Source organism: Lissotriton helveticus, chromosome 6 (genome assembly GCF_964261635.1).
Source record: "Lissotriton helveticus chromosome 6, aLisHel1.1, whole genome shotgun sequence".
NCBI classification, from domain to species: domain Eukaryota; kingdom Metazoa; phylum Chordata; class Amphibia; order Caudata; family Salamandridae; genus Lissotriton; species Lissotriton helveticus.
Genome location: NC_136067.1, coordinates 1848917465 through 1848937439, shown reverse-complemented (window position 1 = coordinate 1848937439; position 19975 = coordinate 1848917465). Strand labels below are relative to the sequence as shown.

The 19975-nt window shown below is 42.6% G+C and overlaps 1 protein-coding gene across 1 annotated transcript in view; it reads right to left on the bottom strand.

Annotated features, from left to right (window-relative positions):
• SMYD2 (SET and MYND domain containing 2) overlaps positions 1–19975 on the bottom strand; it is a 234431-nt gene that overhangs the window by 12979 nt on the left and 201477 nt on the right. Inside the window, exons 9-10 of the mRNA XM_078649777.1 lie at positions 10414–10534; positions 3125–3299 (exon numbers count right to left, since the gene is read on the bottom strand). Coding sequence (XP_078505903.1) covers positions 3125–3299; positions 10414–10534 — 296 coding nt within the window. The remainder of the gene's footprint in view (positions 1–3124; positions 3300–10413; positions 10535–19975) is intronic.

The following is a 19975-nucleotide window of genomic DNA, read 5'->3' as shown; positions in this document are numbered from 1 at the left end:
TTGCACCCACAGCCTGATTTGAAATACAAGAGTGAGTATGTTACTCTATGTTTATTTATTTGACAATCCTAAGAGGATAAAGGAACATTTGTTTCACATATGATGGAAAACAACAAATTAGAAAATCAACATCCCCACAAAACAGAGGAGAATTTTAAGGGATCGTTTAGAAATTCATGGGAAAAGAGAACTCCTGTAAGTGGGAAGCTCTACTACCACCTGCCAAGCAGCCTTATTTGGAGGTTTCAGAAACCATGACTGACCGCTGGAGAAGCCTCCACCAATGGCAAAGACCTTACATTGGGTAAGTCTATCCTGTTTAGGGTGGTCCTCGCGATGCATATTTTCAGTGACCATGCTATACAAGGATTGGCAGACCCAGGCAGAAAAAAAACCTAATACTTGAGTGTCAGTTCACTGCTTTTTAGTTTTCACTAATTAACTCTTGCTTTAGGAGTGAGTTTGTGAAAAACAAAAAAAAGAATGGCAAGACATCCAAAAATAACGAAAAACGAAAACAAAAATTGTGCCCATGCAAAAAAACATGGCACTGGCTCATTGTTAAATTCTGATGGAAAGTGGTCCTGTCATGTTCCAGGGAGCACTTTCAACAGAAATAGACCAACCTGGGAGGCAATCAACTGATTGATCGAGCAGGTGGTTTGCCGGGGTGGGCAGAGGCAACGCCTCCCTTACCTCAACAGCAAAAGTGGCTGCCTGCCAATTGAGGCTAGATGCTTAGAACCAAATAAGTAAACATGCTGTAAATTCTTTCACTGTGGCATGTTTAAGGAGACAGCGGTGTTTGCTTCTGATCACTTTTAAATGGCAGAATAACAGAGTTTTTGTCCATGTACATTATGCCCAATTTTCAGTTGGGTTCCTGCTGGGAGATGAAAGCAGTGGTCAGTGTGCACGGGAAGTATGATATGGGTGAACCGCTCTGCCTTAATGACCACATGAGATTCTGTTGAAATCGTTTGATTCCTTGTATGCCATTGAAAGTGCAGAGAATTGAGAGGGTGCAGTGAAGATAGGCAATCATGTGTTGTTGTCCCTCCTTCAGAAACCTCTCTTTAATTTTAACTACCTTTTCAGTCTTCTAGTACCCTATTGTTTAAAAGGAGATCTAGAGAGCAGGCACAGAAAGTATAAAGTATTCAGTACCCAGAGAGTCTTACTCCTACTTCATCTGGCTGTTAGACAGCGCACTACATAAAACAAAAACATCCCACCATAATGTGTTTCACTACTACTCTTAACCACATCAATGCTGATGACGGAACCGCTCCGTCATCAGCCGTGGTGGCGCTGTGCTGATGACGGAACCGCTCCGTCATCAGCACATCTCACCCGAGGCTGGTGACGGAGCGGTTCCGTTACCAGCGTGTGAGCGCTGCGCGCCCCCCCCGCCCACTAAGCGCTGCGGCGGAATATCCGCCGCAGCGAAGGTGTTAACACTTTCCTCTGTCAAGATCAGAGAGAGAAATTTCAAAATAAGTCTCCACAAAGAGGTAGGATTAAACCTCAAAGAACTAGGTCCTTCAGCATCATCATCATTGTTTTAGGATTATGGAATGATTTATTTTGAGGACATGCTCCTTTCTGGTGATGGACTTAATTCTTGGCTTCACAGTGTCACGTCGCACCAGACATAGGCTCACACCCGGGATGAAAACTGTTCAGGCATGTGTAAATGGCCTCGCCACCACTGTACTAGTCACTCCACCATAAGCAACGTGGGATACCCATGTCACGTACAGGCGAACGTCTCTTTACAACTAGATTTCCCATTCTCTGGGCTCTGCAGGCGCTTGTTCCATCAAGTACCTGGCCAGATGGCCCTGGTAAAACCAAGTTTCGCTCCTGATACTTTTCACAGCCCTCCCCATCTCCTATAGCTAGTGCCTCCATCCGGATGGGAAACAGCCTTTACAAAAAGGTATTCACCTCGTTGTGCCTTTACCAAGCATTTTTTAGCACGCATATTTTTACCACATGCATGCCTTTACAACGCATGCCTTTAACATACATTTAAGGTAAGTTGGGATCTCCCCTCACAGATACGTTGTTTTACAATGCGTGGTAAAGGCATGCATTATAAAAGCATATTTGTGGTAAAAAAATGTGCGGTAAAGGCATACAATGTATTTACCTGCGTTGTACTGCGGTACAACCCATCCGGACACTTATTACCCAGTCACAGCGCTGTCGGAAAAAGAGCTGCACTAATATGTCAAAACCCACTATTTTAATTTCACTCCATATAGTGGTTGGGGTGAAAGGAGAAGACTGCTGTTGTGTCTTGCATGTAATTGGGTTCCCTAAAGATCATAGTGCATCATGGTGCATCTGATACACAAATACTTCCTATGTTTCTGAATCTGAAACCGGGTAATGTTGCTGAATTTCAAGCGGGCTATCAACCCTTCCGTGGGGCAGCTGGGGCGCCACAGCAGTTAAGCTGTGGCCCTAAGGGAGTTGATAGTTTCCAAGCCTGGCGAGCCCAACTTCCCGGTTCAATTAACATTTTAGTAACATCTTGGCATGCTTAGCTTCTAAAAAATTGATCAACATGTCTGCACGCCATCAAAAACGATGGGCTGTGGTTACGTATACAACTTGAAATAACTGAAGCTTGGAATAGATAACATTTTCAATAGTCTGCATAACATTTTTTGGGTGAAAAAAACTTTTCTGTGAGGGAAAATTAAACATTCCCTATGTATAATTAGCAAAGTTGCATTTTATAGTTACATAAGTTAGAAAGTGAGCAGCGTCATTAACACAGAATAGCTGGGGTGGCATTCGGAGGCCCTGCTAGAGCGCTGTTGTTGCATGACCAACATAGTTGAAGAATTAGGTTTTCACACTAATTATATTATATATTAGTAGTTGGGGCTGCCTTAGAATGGCCCATGACTGATACGTCCAGGCAGTCCATATCTGACAGCACACAGTTTACAATAGGACAACTACCTGCCTAAAAGTCACTTACTTCTCTTCTTCGACTCATTTAAAGGACAACAGAAATAAGGACAAAAAGACCGCGTGTTTTGGGATGGGGGATCAGCAGTTACATATGCATCATGGTCAGACATGATTAACAGGGTACATGCATTACCTGTAAGGTTTAATAATTTTCTGTCCGTAGCGTAAGGCGCCCTCCCAATCCTGCATATAGAGGCATACTCCCATAGCTTGGTACATCATGTGTAACATGTAGACGTTGGTGTCCTCAAACACAGCTCCCATCTTGTCCAAACTGAGCTCACATATCTCCAGCAGTTCACTCGGGGGTAGATCATAATCAAGGAAGTTAACAAGTAATGAAGAGCCTGCCAGCATGTTACACTGAAATACAGATTCTTTAGCTCCATACATTTCAGACTATTCCATACTTATATTAGATGCTCCCGTCCTAGTGCATTACAAATATATACATACATGTGTTTCACAGACAAACTTTAAATTTACCACATATCAAAGTAAAGCTTACTCAACAATGAAATACTAAATTATTGAACTAAAGACGGAGTAAAATAAAAATCTAAAGGGGAGCTGAGGTTGAAGACGGCGTCAGTAGTGTCAGCAAAACACAGCCTGCCACATTAGCTGAACATGTCCTGTGCCCATATCCTGCTGCATATGGCCAAAGTCCTTGTGCAGTTGCTTTCATGGCATGGCATAGGCACTGAGCACAGGGCATGCTATCCAACGAGATATACTTTGTCCCCTGTTCAGTTTTCCCATGAGATCATAAAACCAAAACAATTCACTGAAATATATAATTTTAAAGGGGAGTTATATTTTTTACACGCATCGCAAAATAACATGATATTAAAAACAAAGACAATGGATATTTATGTAAAAAAGTTCAGTTGAGGGGACATTCTAGTTTAGACCCAAAGAATGCATCTGTCTATGAAACCCAGGTCCCCTTCAATGCAATGCTCATATGGCATCACTGATTCGTCGACTGATTACAACAGAGAAGTTGGAAGGCCGAAGCCAAACCTCAGCAGGTTGTGTAACCAGTGTAAATATTGCTGGGCATTGCGGTTGTGTGGTCGGAGATCAAAAGTGTAAACTCAGCAAAAAGGGAGATATATTTATTTATTCATGAAGCAAAAGTTTGAAAAACCAAATACATATTACGAACTACATACATTATGTAATCTACTGCATTGCATCCAATCAGCTTAGTAGATATCAACATATTGACCAACATGTCTAGGTTTAGTTAATGACTGCTGGTTCAAGAACCTTCTATGAAAACAACTTGTCTTGACAAGTGAGAAGACATAACCCACTCCACAGGTAGGGACATAAGGACACATCCCATAGATATGAAAATTCTGTTGTGAATTAAAGACACGGGTGTATGAGAATCAGGCCCTGAACATGGAATACACAACTATCTAAAGAACTGGCTAAATTAGTGCGGTGCTCTTGAAGGGAGGGGAAAACACCCTGCTGAACGGTGATGGATGAGGCTGTCACATAAATTAATTTTCTACATTGTCTTTGCACTGGGTGCCAAAAAGTTACGTTTTAGGTTAAAAAAAACCATGTATTTTGTAGAGACTACAACATAGATATTTTTGGTATATTTGAGCCCTGAGGAAGTCGCAAGGGGAATATTCCTGCTGTGAAGAAACGCGTTGGCGTATGGCTAAAAGAAAATTAAAGAACACGACATAAAGAGGAACAAGAATTCCAGCATTTTCCTTTTATATAATAATATATGACTACAGTTTTGATTGTTTTGCCGTGTCCCTTGGAATTGGTAAAACTTAATTAAAGCCACCTTAAGGTATGTAGCTTTCAAATTGAAGATCAATCAGTTCACCAATGGGGTTCCAGACCAGTTTGCCTCGTTCAAGGACAGCCCTAACTAATTCAAGTACCCCCCAAAAAATTAACAAAAAAACACTACAACGGGGTACCTATGGACAGTGATATGGGCCTTTATTTCTAAGGCAAAGTACATAATTAAAAACCCAAACAAACAAATGCCTCTAAAATTAATTGTAAAAAAAATCCTTTAGGAAACATCATCAATAGTATACTAATACCGTGCTTACAATTACATATGACAAATAAAAACCTTTAACAGGGAGAGGTGTGACGCCACGGCCAGGACGAATGACTTCGGAATCTGGGGATCACGGTTCGATCCCCGGAGCCGGCAGCAGATTAGCCCAGCACCATGTCACTCTGGACAATAGCTTGCTTAATCTTCCCGACGGCCCCCAGCACCTAGAGACCCTTACGGGTGATTGTTCACGCTTTACAAATGTGGATTATTATTATTATTATTATTATTAACGTAGGTGGCCAATTTGAGCTTTTTTAATGTCTTTATTAGAATGATGTTATGATTGACTATTAAGATCAGAAGCTAGCATGTTTTAAAAAAAAAATACAAATCTCCTTTATTTGTAACCAAAATACACTGTCATTTCTAGGTTGATGTTATTAACAGAAGGGTACCAGTCCCCAATATACTATTTTGGCCTTACACCATTGACATGACACAGGTAATCACATATGGCAGCATCAGTGTCATTACTGATGAGGAAGACATATCGCGCTATAGAGATGAAAAGCTGTAATATCAATGATAGCCAAAAGAGTCCCTCGCCGACACAGCACAGAAAGCAGTGGTTGCGGTCACATGAACATAATCAATATCTTCCTGAATATTACCTGCATAAGAAAGGCATCTGTTATAGAGATAGGCAAGAGATATTATAGACATTATATAGAAACAAATACTTCCATTAGCACTGACAACAAAGCTGATGACTTTAGAGCAGGAGTAGGGACTTAATGGTGAAGTTCCTAAGCCAGAAAGTAGATCTGTATGGCTCTCTTAGAAAACCACTGGCATAGATACCAGATTCTGAATCCAGTTATTCACTGATATGACATAAGAACAGTGGAAAAACAACTCGTTTTCACTGTTGTTACATCAACAGGGGAAGCGCTCACCAGCTTGAAGACAAGGAGCTGGACTGCGCCCTAAGAGTCTTCACTGCACCCTGCCACCAGAAGGGATCTGAGCAGAACCTAAAGCGGACAGCAAGTTCTGATGTATGTGCAATATGTTAAAGTGTGTCAGTACTTTGTTGAGGGCCCAAACATGTCTTATTAGAATCTTGTGCCCAAGGACTCGAAAGAGGAGCAGCCATCAATCTCCAATTTATCACCTGAATAAGGATTTTTTATTCAATCTGCATACATTACTTAGCAAATCACTAATGTCACAAATTGTTCTTTTTCCTAAAATGTTACTTTTCCCTCCCCTCTGGTGTGAATAATATCTCAGACTGCTCACCCCACATTATCACAGTTTAATAATAATAAAAAAGACATTTACAGTGAAATTTACCCGGGAAATGGCTGTTGGAGTTAAAATGGTTAACTTTTCTTAGACAATTAAATATTGAGGTTTACATTTCAGCTTGTGTAAAGATCCAGAAACCCATTTGTCAATACATTACCTTATTCTGGATACACTGGATATATTTAAAATAAAAAAAGATTGTGAGATGAATCAAGAGACCAAGAGTTACCTTTGGGATGAAGTTCGTCAAACTAGGGCAAATGTTAGTAACAAACAAAAAACAGACTTGCTTGATGGCTTAACCTACTAAACAACTACAGAGTCCCTACTGCTAGTTTTGTTTATATTTACAAAAAAAAAAGTTGAAGTAATTTTATAGTAATGTATGGTAATAAGATCTTAACTTGCATAAAATAAAAGAGACCAGATAAATTCAATGAAATACCCAAAGGTTATAGTAATGTTATACTTAATTGACGGAATGAGACAAGAACCCACATTTAAAATAAGAAAAAAACGGTGAAATTTGCCAGTTATAGTTATAGTAAACTAACCTGAACCCCGTCGTGCACGGTCTATGATCTCACATATTACATCACTCATGACACGTGACGACAGCCATGATGAGATCACCAATCATATCTCAAATTATATCATTGATGGACTGGATGTAATTCAACAATTTTCTACCGCCTATCTACTGATAAAGATCATAACCTTTATCAATATGCAGGACACATTACATGTTTGTCAACTCACATACGTGCTGAATATTAGCCTTGTTTTACAAGTATTCACCTGCCTAAAAACGGTTCCATAGAATTTATTGTGCTCGTTCACTTTTCAAATCTTGAACAGGCTCCAAAAAAGTGTTTGTCCTCTAGTCAACTCAAATGGATCATGCTCCAAAACCTCACGTGACTAGCTATCTTGAGTCAAGACGTTGACAGGTCTGATTTAGCCACTGATAAGTCACCTTTAGGTGGCCCTATGGACTATATTCTGAAGTTTTTGTAAAAATCACTTTGCACATTCTTGATATAAGCAGAATGGCGTACAACCTTGGAGACATGCTTACAACAACTCTTAGTTAAACTATCTCTAAGAAGGTGACCCGTACATTCTTGAATAATGTGAAATGCCTCAAAAGCTTTAGGAACATTCTGTAAATTACCAACCTTAAATATTTCATTTCCATATAATTTGTTTATAGCATTATGTGACAACTATTTAACATTTGTCCAGAGATCCATAAATGAATAATCTAGTGTGATCTGAATCTTTAGCTTTTTTCACCTGTTTTGGACACTTGGCTTTGGCTTTATGTCAGAACCTATTTTGAAGCATGCTGCTTCAACCCATACCAGATGCACTCAGCCTTTAGCTTGTTTAACTGAAAGTGGTCTGGTAGGTAAAACATCACTATATAACTGAGCATACAAAGCCAGATTTGGCTCCAGGCCCTATACTACTTCCACTCTGTACCATCACAGGAGTAAACACAGCAATACTGTGCCGTATATGACAGTACGTCCTTTACTACAAACGTTTCTAAAATTATGTAAGGGTAAAAGGAGTAATGTGAATTGGAGTATCATGGATAATGTCAACAATGAAGCCATCAACAATGTCATTTGAGATGTTATCAGTGATGTCATTATGGGTGATTCAACATATAAGGTCACAAGCAGAGCATAATGGTGCATGAGTTACAGTTAACTGACTAAACTAAAACTGTTTTTTTCTGTGTTGTTCGTTTTTTAAACATAAATTCTTGTCCCATTCTATCAACTATGACATTACTTTAGCCTTTGTTTTTTCCAGTCAATTCCAGTTTTTTTTATAATCTAAATTTAGCATGTGTAACAGATTCTTCATGGGAGCAACCCCACTGATCATGGTTTACGACCATGTGCATATGTGCAGAAGACCCAGCCTATGACCACACCTTCTGCCCAACCCTGTGCAAGCATCCAACCGGATCCTTTCTGCACATTACCTCTATATGTGTGCAGAGAAGATTGAACACAGGAGAATTTGATAATTTTTGTGGGTTTTTTGTCTAGTTTTTTTTTAACCCTTTTAGGTTTTAAATGTGTTACACTTTTTTTAAACCTTTTATTACAGTGTTGAACTATTGTATTTTTATAGTTTCATTTTAATTTCTTTTCTGTAATATATATTTTATATTTGTACAAGTCTTTGTGTTTTTTTAGATGGTCCTACATGGCTTTTGCAAAAATATGTTTATTTGTTACCTCTGAAGCTACAACTTTCAGATAATGTTTGCGGTGTGTAGCAAAATGATGCATATTGCAATTTTCCTCTTCTTGTTATTAATGCTGACCTTCCAGTGATGCAGTTTTATCTCCTTCCGCTCCATCTTGACTTCGCTCTATCCCTGCACATCCTGTGCTGTGGGGTACGTAGCCCGCAAGTGCTTCTACATCCCACTTGTACCCGTGGATATTGGCCTGATTTGACCACGTAGAGCACTTGAAAGGGAAAAACTTCCTTTTCAGGCCTAGATGGTTAAGTTGCTTCATATACTGATGCAGCACAATGGTGTTGTAATCAGGTGATGTTCCAGCACGATTAGAGCAGAGCCTCTGGATGGAAACCTAGGCGGCGGCTGCTGTGGAGTTTGTCGAGAAGCCATTCTTCCCTCTAAAAACACCCTTGGCTAATGGTGTTTAAGAAATTGCTTTGGGCTTTTATTTTTTTGTAATTTACACCGAGTGGACAATCAGATGGCTGCTTTCAGTTTTCTGTTTTTTGCTGTCCCCTTGTGGAACACATAGAGCCAATGAGAGAGTGCTGTGCCACTCCTGTAAGAATTTTACTTCCTTTTCTGAGTCCCCCAGAAGCACCTTGAAAAGTTTCCAAAAAGTTTGGTTTACTATGAAGGGCTCATTTGTTTCAAATATGAACCTAAGGGCTTCCTTCATAACAGGCTCAAATAACGAAGAAATATTGTGGTATTTTTTTTTATGTGTGTGTTTTTTAATTTTCCTTGTACCTAAAAATGGTACCACAGTACCAATGATTCTCATCAAAACCCCGTCCGATTGGCTGTTGTAATTTTATTTTTCTAGCTGGAAGTAGTTATAGCACCATTTCCTGCACCATCTCCTGCAATAGGGAAGGGATGTTACTTGGGTTACACCTTGTTTATTAAGACCATATTTTTGGGGACTTCCACTTTTTTTTTTTTTAGACATCATTTAAAAAAAAAAAAAAACATTAAAAATTAAAGAAGAATAGAATAGAGGAAATGCATCAAGAGGAGACCACCCTGTCCCTCAAGACCTTGTAGATAAGCAGGTGGAAAGCAGGAGCCTACTCAATTCTATCATTTGGGGGTTCCTCTCAATTCCACTCCGCGAAGAGGTCTCTGCAGAGAAGGTCACATGCAAGATCTGGGACAAGGAGTTCAGCAGGAGAAGTACTCCCCCAGTATCTCAGGTATACATAAACACCAGATCGTATAGCATTCCTGCAAGTTGGACTGAATTCAACATGACTGAATCAGATTTGTGAAGGTTTTTAATAGACTCCTCAAGCAGTGCTAAAGTTATCAGCGTAATCAATTGTCTATCAATGTACGTTTCAAGTTATCAGGAAGTACGTGTGTAAGAATGCCTGCACGTATTTGTGTGTCTGCACATGCGTATGTGCGCGTATGATTTGTCTTTGGCAAGGAGTTCATTCATTCGGTGCTAGAATCAGGACATATACAAGAAGAGGGCAACACACCGCTATTCCTATTCTATTCTTGGCACAGGGCTGGCCCTGTGCTTCTCCAAGTCCACATTGGCAAAGAAGTTTTTTTAACCATTTTAAGTTGATCTAAGTGCAAAGTGAACATATTCATGTCACAGAAACCATCTGCGTTGTGCAAACGTCTGAACTTCTTATAAACTATTTATGAAAATAGCCTAGTTGAAAATCCCTGAAAGATCTTTAACGAGGATGAAAAGTTACAAAGTATTCAATTCAACAAGAGAAACCAAAAACATCTGCATTGCACCACAAGCGAATAATATACAATAAAAGGATATTTTTGTAATGTTTTGCTCTCCTGAACTCCTCAATTATATTCCGGGCGTACTTCACCATGTCCCTGATTGCTTCTGGCTTGGGAGGCTCATTTAGCTTTCGGATTTCCATTTTAGCACCATCCTAGGGTGAGAAGAAAATATCTATAGTTAAGGCCCGCATTAGAAAAACATCCAGTCAACCACACACGTTTGTAAAGCAATGTACGTAGGAACTTCTTTCAATGTACCACTAAAAGGTACCACTAAAATGTTGTAGCCACGGAGCTCAGAAAAGAGAGGTTGTCATATGAAAAAGTTATAGAGCCTTTTGCAGGACTGAAGTCATCAGCAACCACTCACCAAAGCACGGAGACCTCATCATTTTCTCAGGTTTCCAAGATCAGTGTAATGCAGTATGAAAAAGGCTTTTGGAGGAGTTTCTAGTCAGAACTATAATATTTTGGACTAAATATTAGGGGTGGTCGGAATTTGCGTAGTCGCGGTACGCAAAGCTTCGCGAAACGGTAAGAAATCTCCGCGAACATGCAGAAATTCCGCGAACACGGGGAACTGCTTGTTTGCAATGCTTTTTTCCTGTTCGCGATCGCTGTTTGCGCGCTCGGGGGGGGGGAAATATCCAGCGAACACGCATTTTGAGAACGTGAACTAGCAAAAAATTTCGCGAAGCCGCGGAACGCAGAATTTTGGGCAAATTCGCGTTCTCCGCGGAATGCAAAATGACCCAAATTCCGCGAGCGGAACGGAATTTACTGCCCAGGCCTACTTCCTTCTTCCCGAGAGAAACGTTGATGTTTTCTTGCAAATAGGATATGAATGATGCACCCTACAGTCTGACAGTGCGCATCCAATTCGCCGTTTGCAGTTGGGGCATGTTCAAAGAGTACCATCCTGAATGTCCCTTTTAAGATCCATTTGTTTGCCTCCCTGAATGTGAAAACTAGCCTGAATTCTTGCTCGGAGCTTTTCTTTCACACAAGAAAGTAACAATAGCAAACCCCTGTGCGTTTTAAAGGCGAAGGAACAAACTCCACTGTGTGTGCCTGCACTAGCTGGTGAATTTCCTCTGTACCTGCTGAAACTGGAATCACTAAACCTGTTTTGGTAGGATAGCAGAGGAAGGTGTTTTTAACCTCATGGCATCAACATTTCGCACAATTATCAGCCCTATCAGTCTTACATGATATTCGTTCAATCTACAAGATCGCGTGTTAAACTCCCCCCCCCACGTGAGGACAGACATATGGAAAGGAGGCTAAGGAAAGAAAGGTCCCTAGCAGTGACTTTCCCTGAAGTAGGGATATGTGCTGACCTTCTCTGCCTCCTAGTTGTCTCCACTGTTGGTATGACTGCTATGGCTGATGTGGCTGCTGATAGCAGTGAGTGGGGTGCTGCTTGTACCGATAGCCTCCCGACCTGACGTTACGCCTACAGATTCCTTTCTGTTTTCATTTCAATGGCTCTCACTATCTTGGACTCAGGCTTCATCTTAAGAAGCTCTTCGTCAAGCTAGAGAAGTTGAGGCAAGAATCTTAAGTGTGTGCATTTGGCTTTAGGATGGTAAGATGACGCCATGACGTTCGATGGAGGTTGATCCTGAGAATAACAGTAATGACCTAGAATAGGAAAAACAGCAGCAGAATGAGTGATCTAATGAAGAAAGCCCTTCTACAAGCATTTCTCAGTAGTTTTGCCTCTTTTCTTTAGGTAGGGTGTCAATAAAGTTTCCCATGGATTCTCATAGATATGATATCAGACTAGCTGAGTTGAAGTGTTGGCCATCCTTATTGACATGACAGATGTGGCAAACATCATTCAGCCCACATTGCCTAGCCTAGCAGGAATAATGTTGGTATTTGGAGCCGATTCCTGTCTCTTCCTTGCAGCTAACAGAATCAGTTGCCTGGTAGATTCATTCTTAGTAAAGTAGGATCCAGGTCTGTTGCCCTGCACTTCTTGATAATGTGGGATGGTATCTGGTATCTGTTCTGAGGTAGAAAGCATGGCATTCTTGGCAGTTGAAAAGCGTAAAAAGAAGAAGACAGGAGGAGCAGGGTGCGTATACATCTGGTTATACACTCTAGCTCGAAACACACTTCCAGCGGATGTCCTAGCGGCCCACCAGGAGGACTGTGATCCGTGCTTTGCCAGAGCTGGAATCTTTTGTCTGGACTGTGGCAAAGTCATCTCTGTCAGTGAACAGAGTGTCAGGTTCAGACACACTGATGTTCATTAAGTTTAATCCCTAGAAAAGGATAAGCTACAAAAAAAAGATAGCAAATCATTGAAAAAATATCAAAATGGGTTCTTTTTAAAACCATCTGTACTGTGTTAAAAATAGATAAAACACGATATGTTGTCATGTCTGTCCCTGACTGTTAGCCGTGCACAGCATGGGTGGACCACAGTGCCTGGCATCCACAAGCAGTACCCAACCTCCCATGGAGGGTAGCCAACATATTACCTGGATAGCTGTAAGAAACCTGACCCGAGTCACCACTTTTAAAGACTGCCTGGAAAGGAACCAAAACAAAAGCTGTGGATTCTGGATAGTACAAAAACCACCGCCTTCTGTTCTCTACTGTTAAGACAAGAAAACAGAAGCCCTTGTTCCTCTCATGTAAGGAAAAACGCTTGTGAGTTTTTTCTACATCTGGAAGACCAGGAGTGAGGTGCAGAAGATGAATGGGGAGGCGAGACCCTTTTCCTACCCAAAGGTGTGGGCAAGAGCACATCGCACAACTTACGCGTGTGTTGTCAGCTGTGACAACTATGTTCACAGTCAGACGTGAACCCTTTCTTTGATTTTTAGTTACTGGCAGTGTGACAAGACAGCTGCTGTACCTTAGGCTTGTGTTCCTTTTCATCTGACCCTTTTGGAGGATATTCAAGTATACCTACGTCTGGAAGGTACCCTGGCGAAATCCAGGACCGAGAGACATCTCGGAGTGATCTCTGGTTGGAGCAGAACAAAAGGACATCTCAGAGTGCTTTGATATTGCCACACCTTGAGGTCTCTTTGGAAGGAGCTTCATTACTGAGAAAGTTTTGTGTGCTGGTTTGTACATGGAAGAGAAAGAACTGCTACCAATTGGCTCAGGTTGCAGAGTCAATTGTGATTTGTTTAGACAAACTGTCTATTGCCTGTTTGGGTGTTTGACAGTGAGAAGAAGCTGTGAAAGTAATGGATCATTCAACTGAGGCTTGGAAGTACTCTGATGTTTTCAAGTGAAAAACTCTTGTACTATACCAAGGGTGAATACCCAAGACTCATTTATTTAAAAACAAATTGGATAGAAAGAAGGTTGGTGTGATGTCCTCGGTACTCCAGATTAAAAGAGTGCAGTAAGTAGAGGACTGAGGAACCAACATGCATATAAGAGATGGCGAGAACTTTAGGCCAAGCACACAACTTAACAGGTGTATTTGTAAAGCGCACGTTCACCCAGAAAATTATATTGGTGATGAATAACATTTTTATTGTTACCCAACTCAAATGTACTCATTTTATTGCCCTTAGAAGGATGAAAGGCTGAGTGGACCCGGCATGTTTTGAACCTGTGACCATGTTATGTTATGTTGATTTAATTTCTTAAGAGCAATGGTTACCCTGGGGTGTCCTGGCGCTGAGCACTGCCTATTTGGTTGCTGTGGTGTAGGGTGACTATAAAGCAAATAACCACGTTTTCAGCCCCTTCCTGAAAGAGAGGAGCTCGGTTGAGTTTCTGAGGTGGAATGGTAGATTGGTCTAGGCCTTTGAGGCACATGTGATAAAGCTCCCACCACCCCAGCTCGCTTTTTTGACTGGCTGAACTATCACTTTTTTTGCCCCATAAAGCGAAGGGTCCTTCTGGGAACATACCATAGAAACCGTTGTTTTTGGTAGTCGGGGCCCACTCCCTTGAGGGCCTTAAAGACCTGCAGAGGGCTTTAAATTGTGTCCATGTCGATAAATTTTGTTCATGAGGTCAAACACAGGCCCCTACAGTGGAATCATTATTCCAGAAGACCCAGATTTTGTGCTCACGTGCAATGTTCTTACCTGTGCTTTTCATGAGAAGTTCTTGTCCACTGACCCGAGGCCAGGAGATCCGATGAGTCAAAAACAAATATGGATGCATTCACCAGTAGTTCACTAAATCACCAGCATATTTCAGATGCGGAGGTGAGCGTTTCAAAACATGAACAAAGGAAATGCCTTTCAGCCACAAGGGGTCCCAGATATCATGAAGAAAAAGGAGTTAGCTGATCCTATATCCTGAAATCTAAAACACAGCCGTAAGACCCTGTGATTTTAATCTGAAGCATGTGTCTGGAAGCAGGGCGAGGCCTCCCAACAATATGTCTGCAGTTTGCATTATGCCGTAAGCTATTACAGTATGCGATTTGTCAATGCCAGCTTCATGCATGGTGAAAACACAATACTGAGATACCAGGAACTCAGTGCTTGAGTGGATTTGGCAAAAATTGTTTCCCCCGCCCAGACTGCACCTGAACAAGAACCACTGCATGAAAAATGATGATACATCCCTGGAACGCCTAACTTAAAAGGAGTCTGAATGTAAAGACCATGGAGGCATTTTTTATGAGTTTGGTCCTTAAACAGTGACAAGTTACTTTTATAGCACTTTCTTGGAATCAGTGCCTCCTTTGCATACAAGGACTTGCCATTTTAGAAAAGTATAGGACTCTTGAAGGGGTGAATCATTTGTCTATACAGTGGTCAGAGTAAACATATTACCCTGAGCACCAGCTCTGCCTCACAAAATAGCACTGAGTGACACATTTGCCCCAGAGGTGTATTTTAATGGAATGTTTTCTTACGCTACAATACATTTACCTGTGCAAAGGACTCTGGGGGCGACGAAAGTACATCTCATTCTTAGGATCGTAATGTGAAATGGGAAATGTTTTTTAAATATACACTTATAGGACAGCCGTGCTAGAATTTCCCAATCACATGGCCTTCATGTAATCCAGTGTGGAAAGGTTTTCTGCAGGCTGCGTATAGGAACACACTAAGGCACTAGTTGGTGTCACATAATTGCTGTGATTTTATCGATTTTTCAACAGAACAGAAGAACAAAACTTTCGTTCCAAAGTCCGCTCTACATGGCACGTTATGTATTTTGAGATTTTTTTAATGGAGGTCAGTGACTTATCAATGAATTCACAACCTTCTCAATTTTTCAGAAATTGACTGTGATTGCTTTGTGTAAAAAAATGTGCTCTTTGCTCGTGTCAAATGAAAGTTGATGATTTTGCTGTGAAAGGGACTATCAGGATATGGTTGTACGTTCTGGGCAGATACGTTTCGGAATCTACGTGGCTCCCGTCTGTGAGTCTGCAAAAGACAGTGGCATAGCTAGAGCTTCTGGCGCCAGGGCCTATCACCCAGATTGCCGCTCATGGAAGGTGGGGGGGATGCGGAGGAAATGGACGGCGACACTATAAAAATGTACATTGAAAAACGGAATGAGGCATCGGTCAGTGCACACCCACCCAAGCCCCTCTGTGGCCTGAATCGTAACCTAGAAAAGTTCCTACTGTATAGGCAGCCTGGAGGGAGAGGTAAAAATTAAATGTCACTTCCTTAGATTAGGGCAGTATGGCAGGATACAGTCAGTCAACCGAACCATCCTGGTCCACTCGTGGTGTCCTCCTGAAGTTGAAGAAGGCAGCTACTAACTCAAGGACAGTCACGGGATTGAAGGCTGGGGCCGGGGCCGCAAAGCGACTTGTGGCAGCAGACAGTGCAGTAAGTGCACACAGAGTGACACAGGCCAGCCAGCCCAATCCTCGGAGTAGCTGAGCGCTATATAAAACTCACCTTAACATAACATAACAGTGCACGTGTGCGTGAGAAGATTAACCAACCAGTGACAGATAGAGCCATATTTCAGAGAGTGGGGGTTAAGAAAAAATTCTAATTCTTCAAGCAATAGGCAGAGTGGAGATGCATGGGCTCTAAGAAGGGGTAAAAAACCAAGAAAGCCTCTTTAACAAGCAATGGTCTTTTAAAGACCTGTGACGTCATCAGTGCAGCTGTGTGTGCCCGGAAAGTGGTCACAGCCTGGGCTGCCACACACGACCGGGGCTGAAGCCCTTTGAGCCCAATCGAACTTGTGCGCCTGAGACAGTCAACAGTAGACAGACACTCAGACTGCCTGCCAGTAGTGCACAACAGACAGCACTGCACACTAGTCACTCTCAAGTGTGGAGGAGTCTCCTAGTCTCCACTCTCCGACCCTGATGATGACCCTCACATCACTGTGTGTGAGTGAGACTGGGGGGCACTGAGTGGGAGCGGGCTGTGGCAGTGGCGGCTGGTGAAGTTTGAGAGTGGTGGGGCTGGGGTTGCAAAGGTATGGGTTAACATAACATTAGGGTAGCACTGGATTTTTTTGCGAGGCCGGTCACGATTCCCTGCGCAAATCTTGTTTTAAAACTTAAATAATTTATTTTCAAGAACAATTTTTTTAAATAAAAAGGAGCAAAACACCATAGCTGTTTTTAACTTCAATGGTTACCAGTTTAATGGAAGTCCTTATTTGGGCATATTTTTGTGTTGCAGCAATATATAAAGGAAATTAGCAACGAATTGAGCACAACAATTTTGTGATGAGCAGAAGCAGAAAAAGCTCAATTGAAATGAAATTCGTTAAAGAGACAATTTTTAATTAGGTGGCTGTTCAAACAGCCAGGCACCAGCATCCTGCCGACTAGTCATGGCAAGTGCAAAAAAAATCAAAAAAATCATGCATGCTCTGCACTTCAGGCAGCATAGGTAAAAGCTTCAACAGAGATAGGCAAATTAATGATACTATTAATCGTGCAACGTTATTTGCTCCAAAAAGTGAAGGGAACTCTGCAAAGCTAATTCATTCAGTGTTTTGTTGGGTTCAGATCTAGTTGTATGACCCCCAAATCAGTTGTGAAGGAATATCTGGATATGGTAAAAATGAACAGTAAATGCGTTTTTAATGTCAGTACTGACATTCTTCGCTCTGTATTTTTTTTGCAGCTTTTATAAAGGCCAAACTCCCCCGAAGATACTGGTGCACTTTACATGAGCACCAGTTGCATGAGACAAGTACATATTCATGTTCTCTAAGGACAGGGAGAGTATTTACCCAGAACCACAGGATGTTGAGCACTCGATCCTAGCTCACCATTGAAAAATCGGCTGCTGTGACATTCACATCATCTACCATAAAGATAATACGCCAGTCATAACGTGTCACAAGCACACCGGGATCATTTGGTTTACAAGCCAGGACCACCATCTCGTTGAAATAGCACCCCATATTAAACTCTAGAGAATTATAAATACGTTCCTCCCAGTATTTACAAATTACATTTATAAAATAAAAATTCCTCCCTCCTGATCCTGAAAAGAAACCTTAAGAAAGTAAGAAAACGATGTGTCCATTCCAACATGCAAAAAACAATTCATTTATACCTTTTATTGGGATTATAATACAGCAGTGATAATTTATAACATTGCTTACTTTACTTTATTCAAATAGGCCTGGCCCGAGCAAGTCACTTTCTCATTTCCCCAGCAGCTAAGTTTTTCTTTTTCATAAGGCTGCCGGTCTGAAGCATTGTCAGGACTGACTCGGGTGAATCTTCAATTAAAACAAGACAAGTTCTTTCACTGCACTGGACATCTGCAGTGTCTAAAATCCACAAGACTGCATGTGGTTAAAAAGGCGTCCAAAAATGTCTGCAGTGCGGGAAGCAGACAACTCGAGTCTGTGAAGTGTGTATTCAAAATGAATGAAGACAAACTGCGCAGACTCGATTATTTGGCTTCCCGGCTGCCTGTAGCCTTAACTCCACCCTTTCCTAGTACATCACAGGGTGGGGGCCACCCCACCCTGTGACGTGCTGGGAAAGGGTGTGGAGACCATGCTCTTCACTCCCTGATTGACGGGACGCCACAGAGTAACAGGGCTTCAGTGAAACACGCCCGGGGCTGATTTCATTCTCAGGGCATCAGGGGGAGGAGACTGGTCAACAAGGCTTAGTATTTGCCGAGCTGATGACCTCACAGGCCTCAGGGCCGTGAGAGATTCAGCCCGGCAAAAACTACATTTTTGGCCCGCTTAAGGATTGCTTGCTCCCGTCACGGACGGAAGCAAGCACAGTGACTGACACAGTGCATCAGAGAAAGCACAAAATGCGTGCTCATTTTTATAAAAAAATAAATAACAAGTACGTGCCAACAAATTGCTTTTAGTTTTATTTACTCTGACTCTGTCCTTGGCAATGAAAGTAAGGGGGGCGGAGCCCCGACGCCCAACAGCACAAACCGCCACTGGGCTGTGGGCTGGCTCAGGCCGCGGGAAACACACTCACCAACCAAGCTCTAGTCATTGGGCAGGCAGGAGCCAGCAGCGCTGACAGCTGAGCGCGCGGTGCAACTCAAGAAGCCTTATGCACAGGAGGCAGCCAGGCTGTAGGCAGGGACCAGGCCCAACGTCGAGGATGAGGCCCGACGCCTAAGATGAACTCTCGAGTCGAGTCAAGTCACCGAGTGAGTGAGAGTGACTGGAGTGTGAGACTGGGCGTACGGGGACACACAGAGGGAGTGAGCTGCGCCGGGAGTGACACTCAACGACAACACCAAGCTCTTCTACTCTACGTCTTCGTTGGGCAGGCAGGCAGCCGCATGCAGCGGCGCTCAGCACGCAAGCAACTCAGCAAGCCTTATCCTGCCCGGCAGGACAGGGCCCAGGGACAGGCAGGGGCCAGGCCCGGCGTCGGGTGCGCACCGTGCGCAGAACAACTATGCTGAGCTGCCTTTCTTCACTAGTCTGAGACAGTCGGTGCTGCAGTATTGTACAATGTACTGACTGGAGGACGGCAGCAGACCAACCCCAGATAGTGATTGCTAGCAGTAGGCTTAGAAGCCAATGACTGCAACTGACCCTAGCTTTGCACGCGCCGTGAGCTGCAGGACATCCCGCGGCCTATTATTGATTGGATGACAAATTGTTACTGTAGCAGCTAGAGCTGCCTGCAAGCAGTTTCGCCCAACCTCCAAGCCTGCAGGAATGAGCGCGCCTCGACTCTCCAGAATACTCCAGGCCGGCCTGGAAACGTGCATGCAGCAGCATTCGCAAGAATTTGCGCTTGCACTTCAAACACGTGTGCGGCGCAGCCGCCTCGCCGACCCAAATTAGTGCCGTCTGAGGCGGACCGCCCCCCTGCCCCAGCTACGCCACTGGTCAAGGGAATGGATAATTGTGTGACCTTCATAGAGCGATATAAACTGGATGAAAATGCAGAAGGTGGTCAGCAAGCAGACGACAGGCCTGTGTGCAGTGAGGCAGTGCTTAATTTGTAAAATGTTAAGTGCCAGGGCCCTTGTCAGGAGGCCACTGCCCCTGCCAGCACTCATCGTATTAGTCAGGTCTGCCCCCAGGGGCTGAGTAGACTTTGGGTGCACCAGCACCAACAGTTGCTTTAAGTACTGGATTGTGGTATGACTCAAGGTCATGTGGTTGCTTTTATCGTGAAGGCTTACAAACACCATTTTGCTTACTGCTGTATCTAT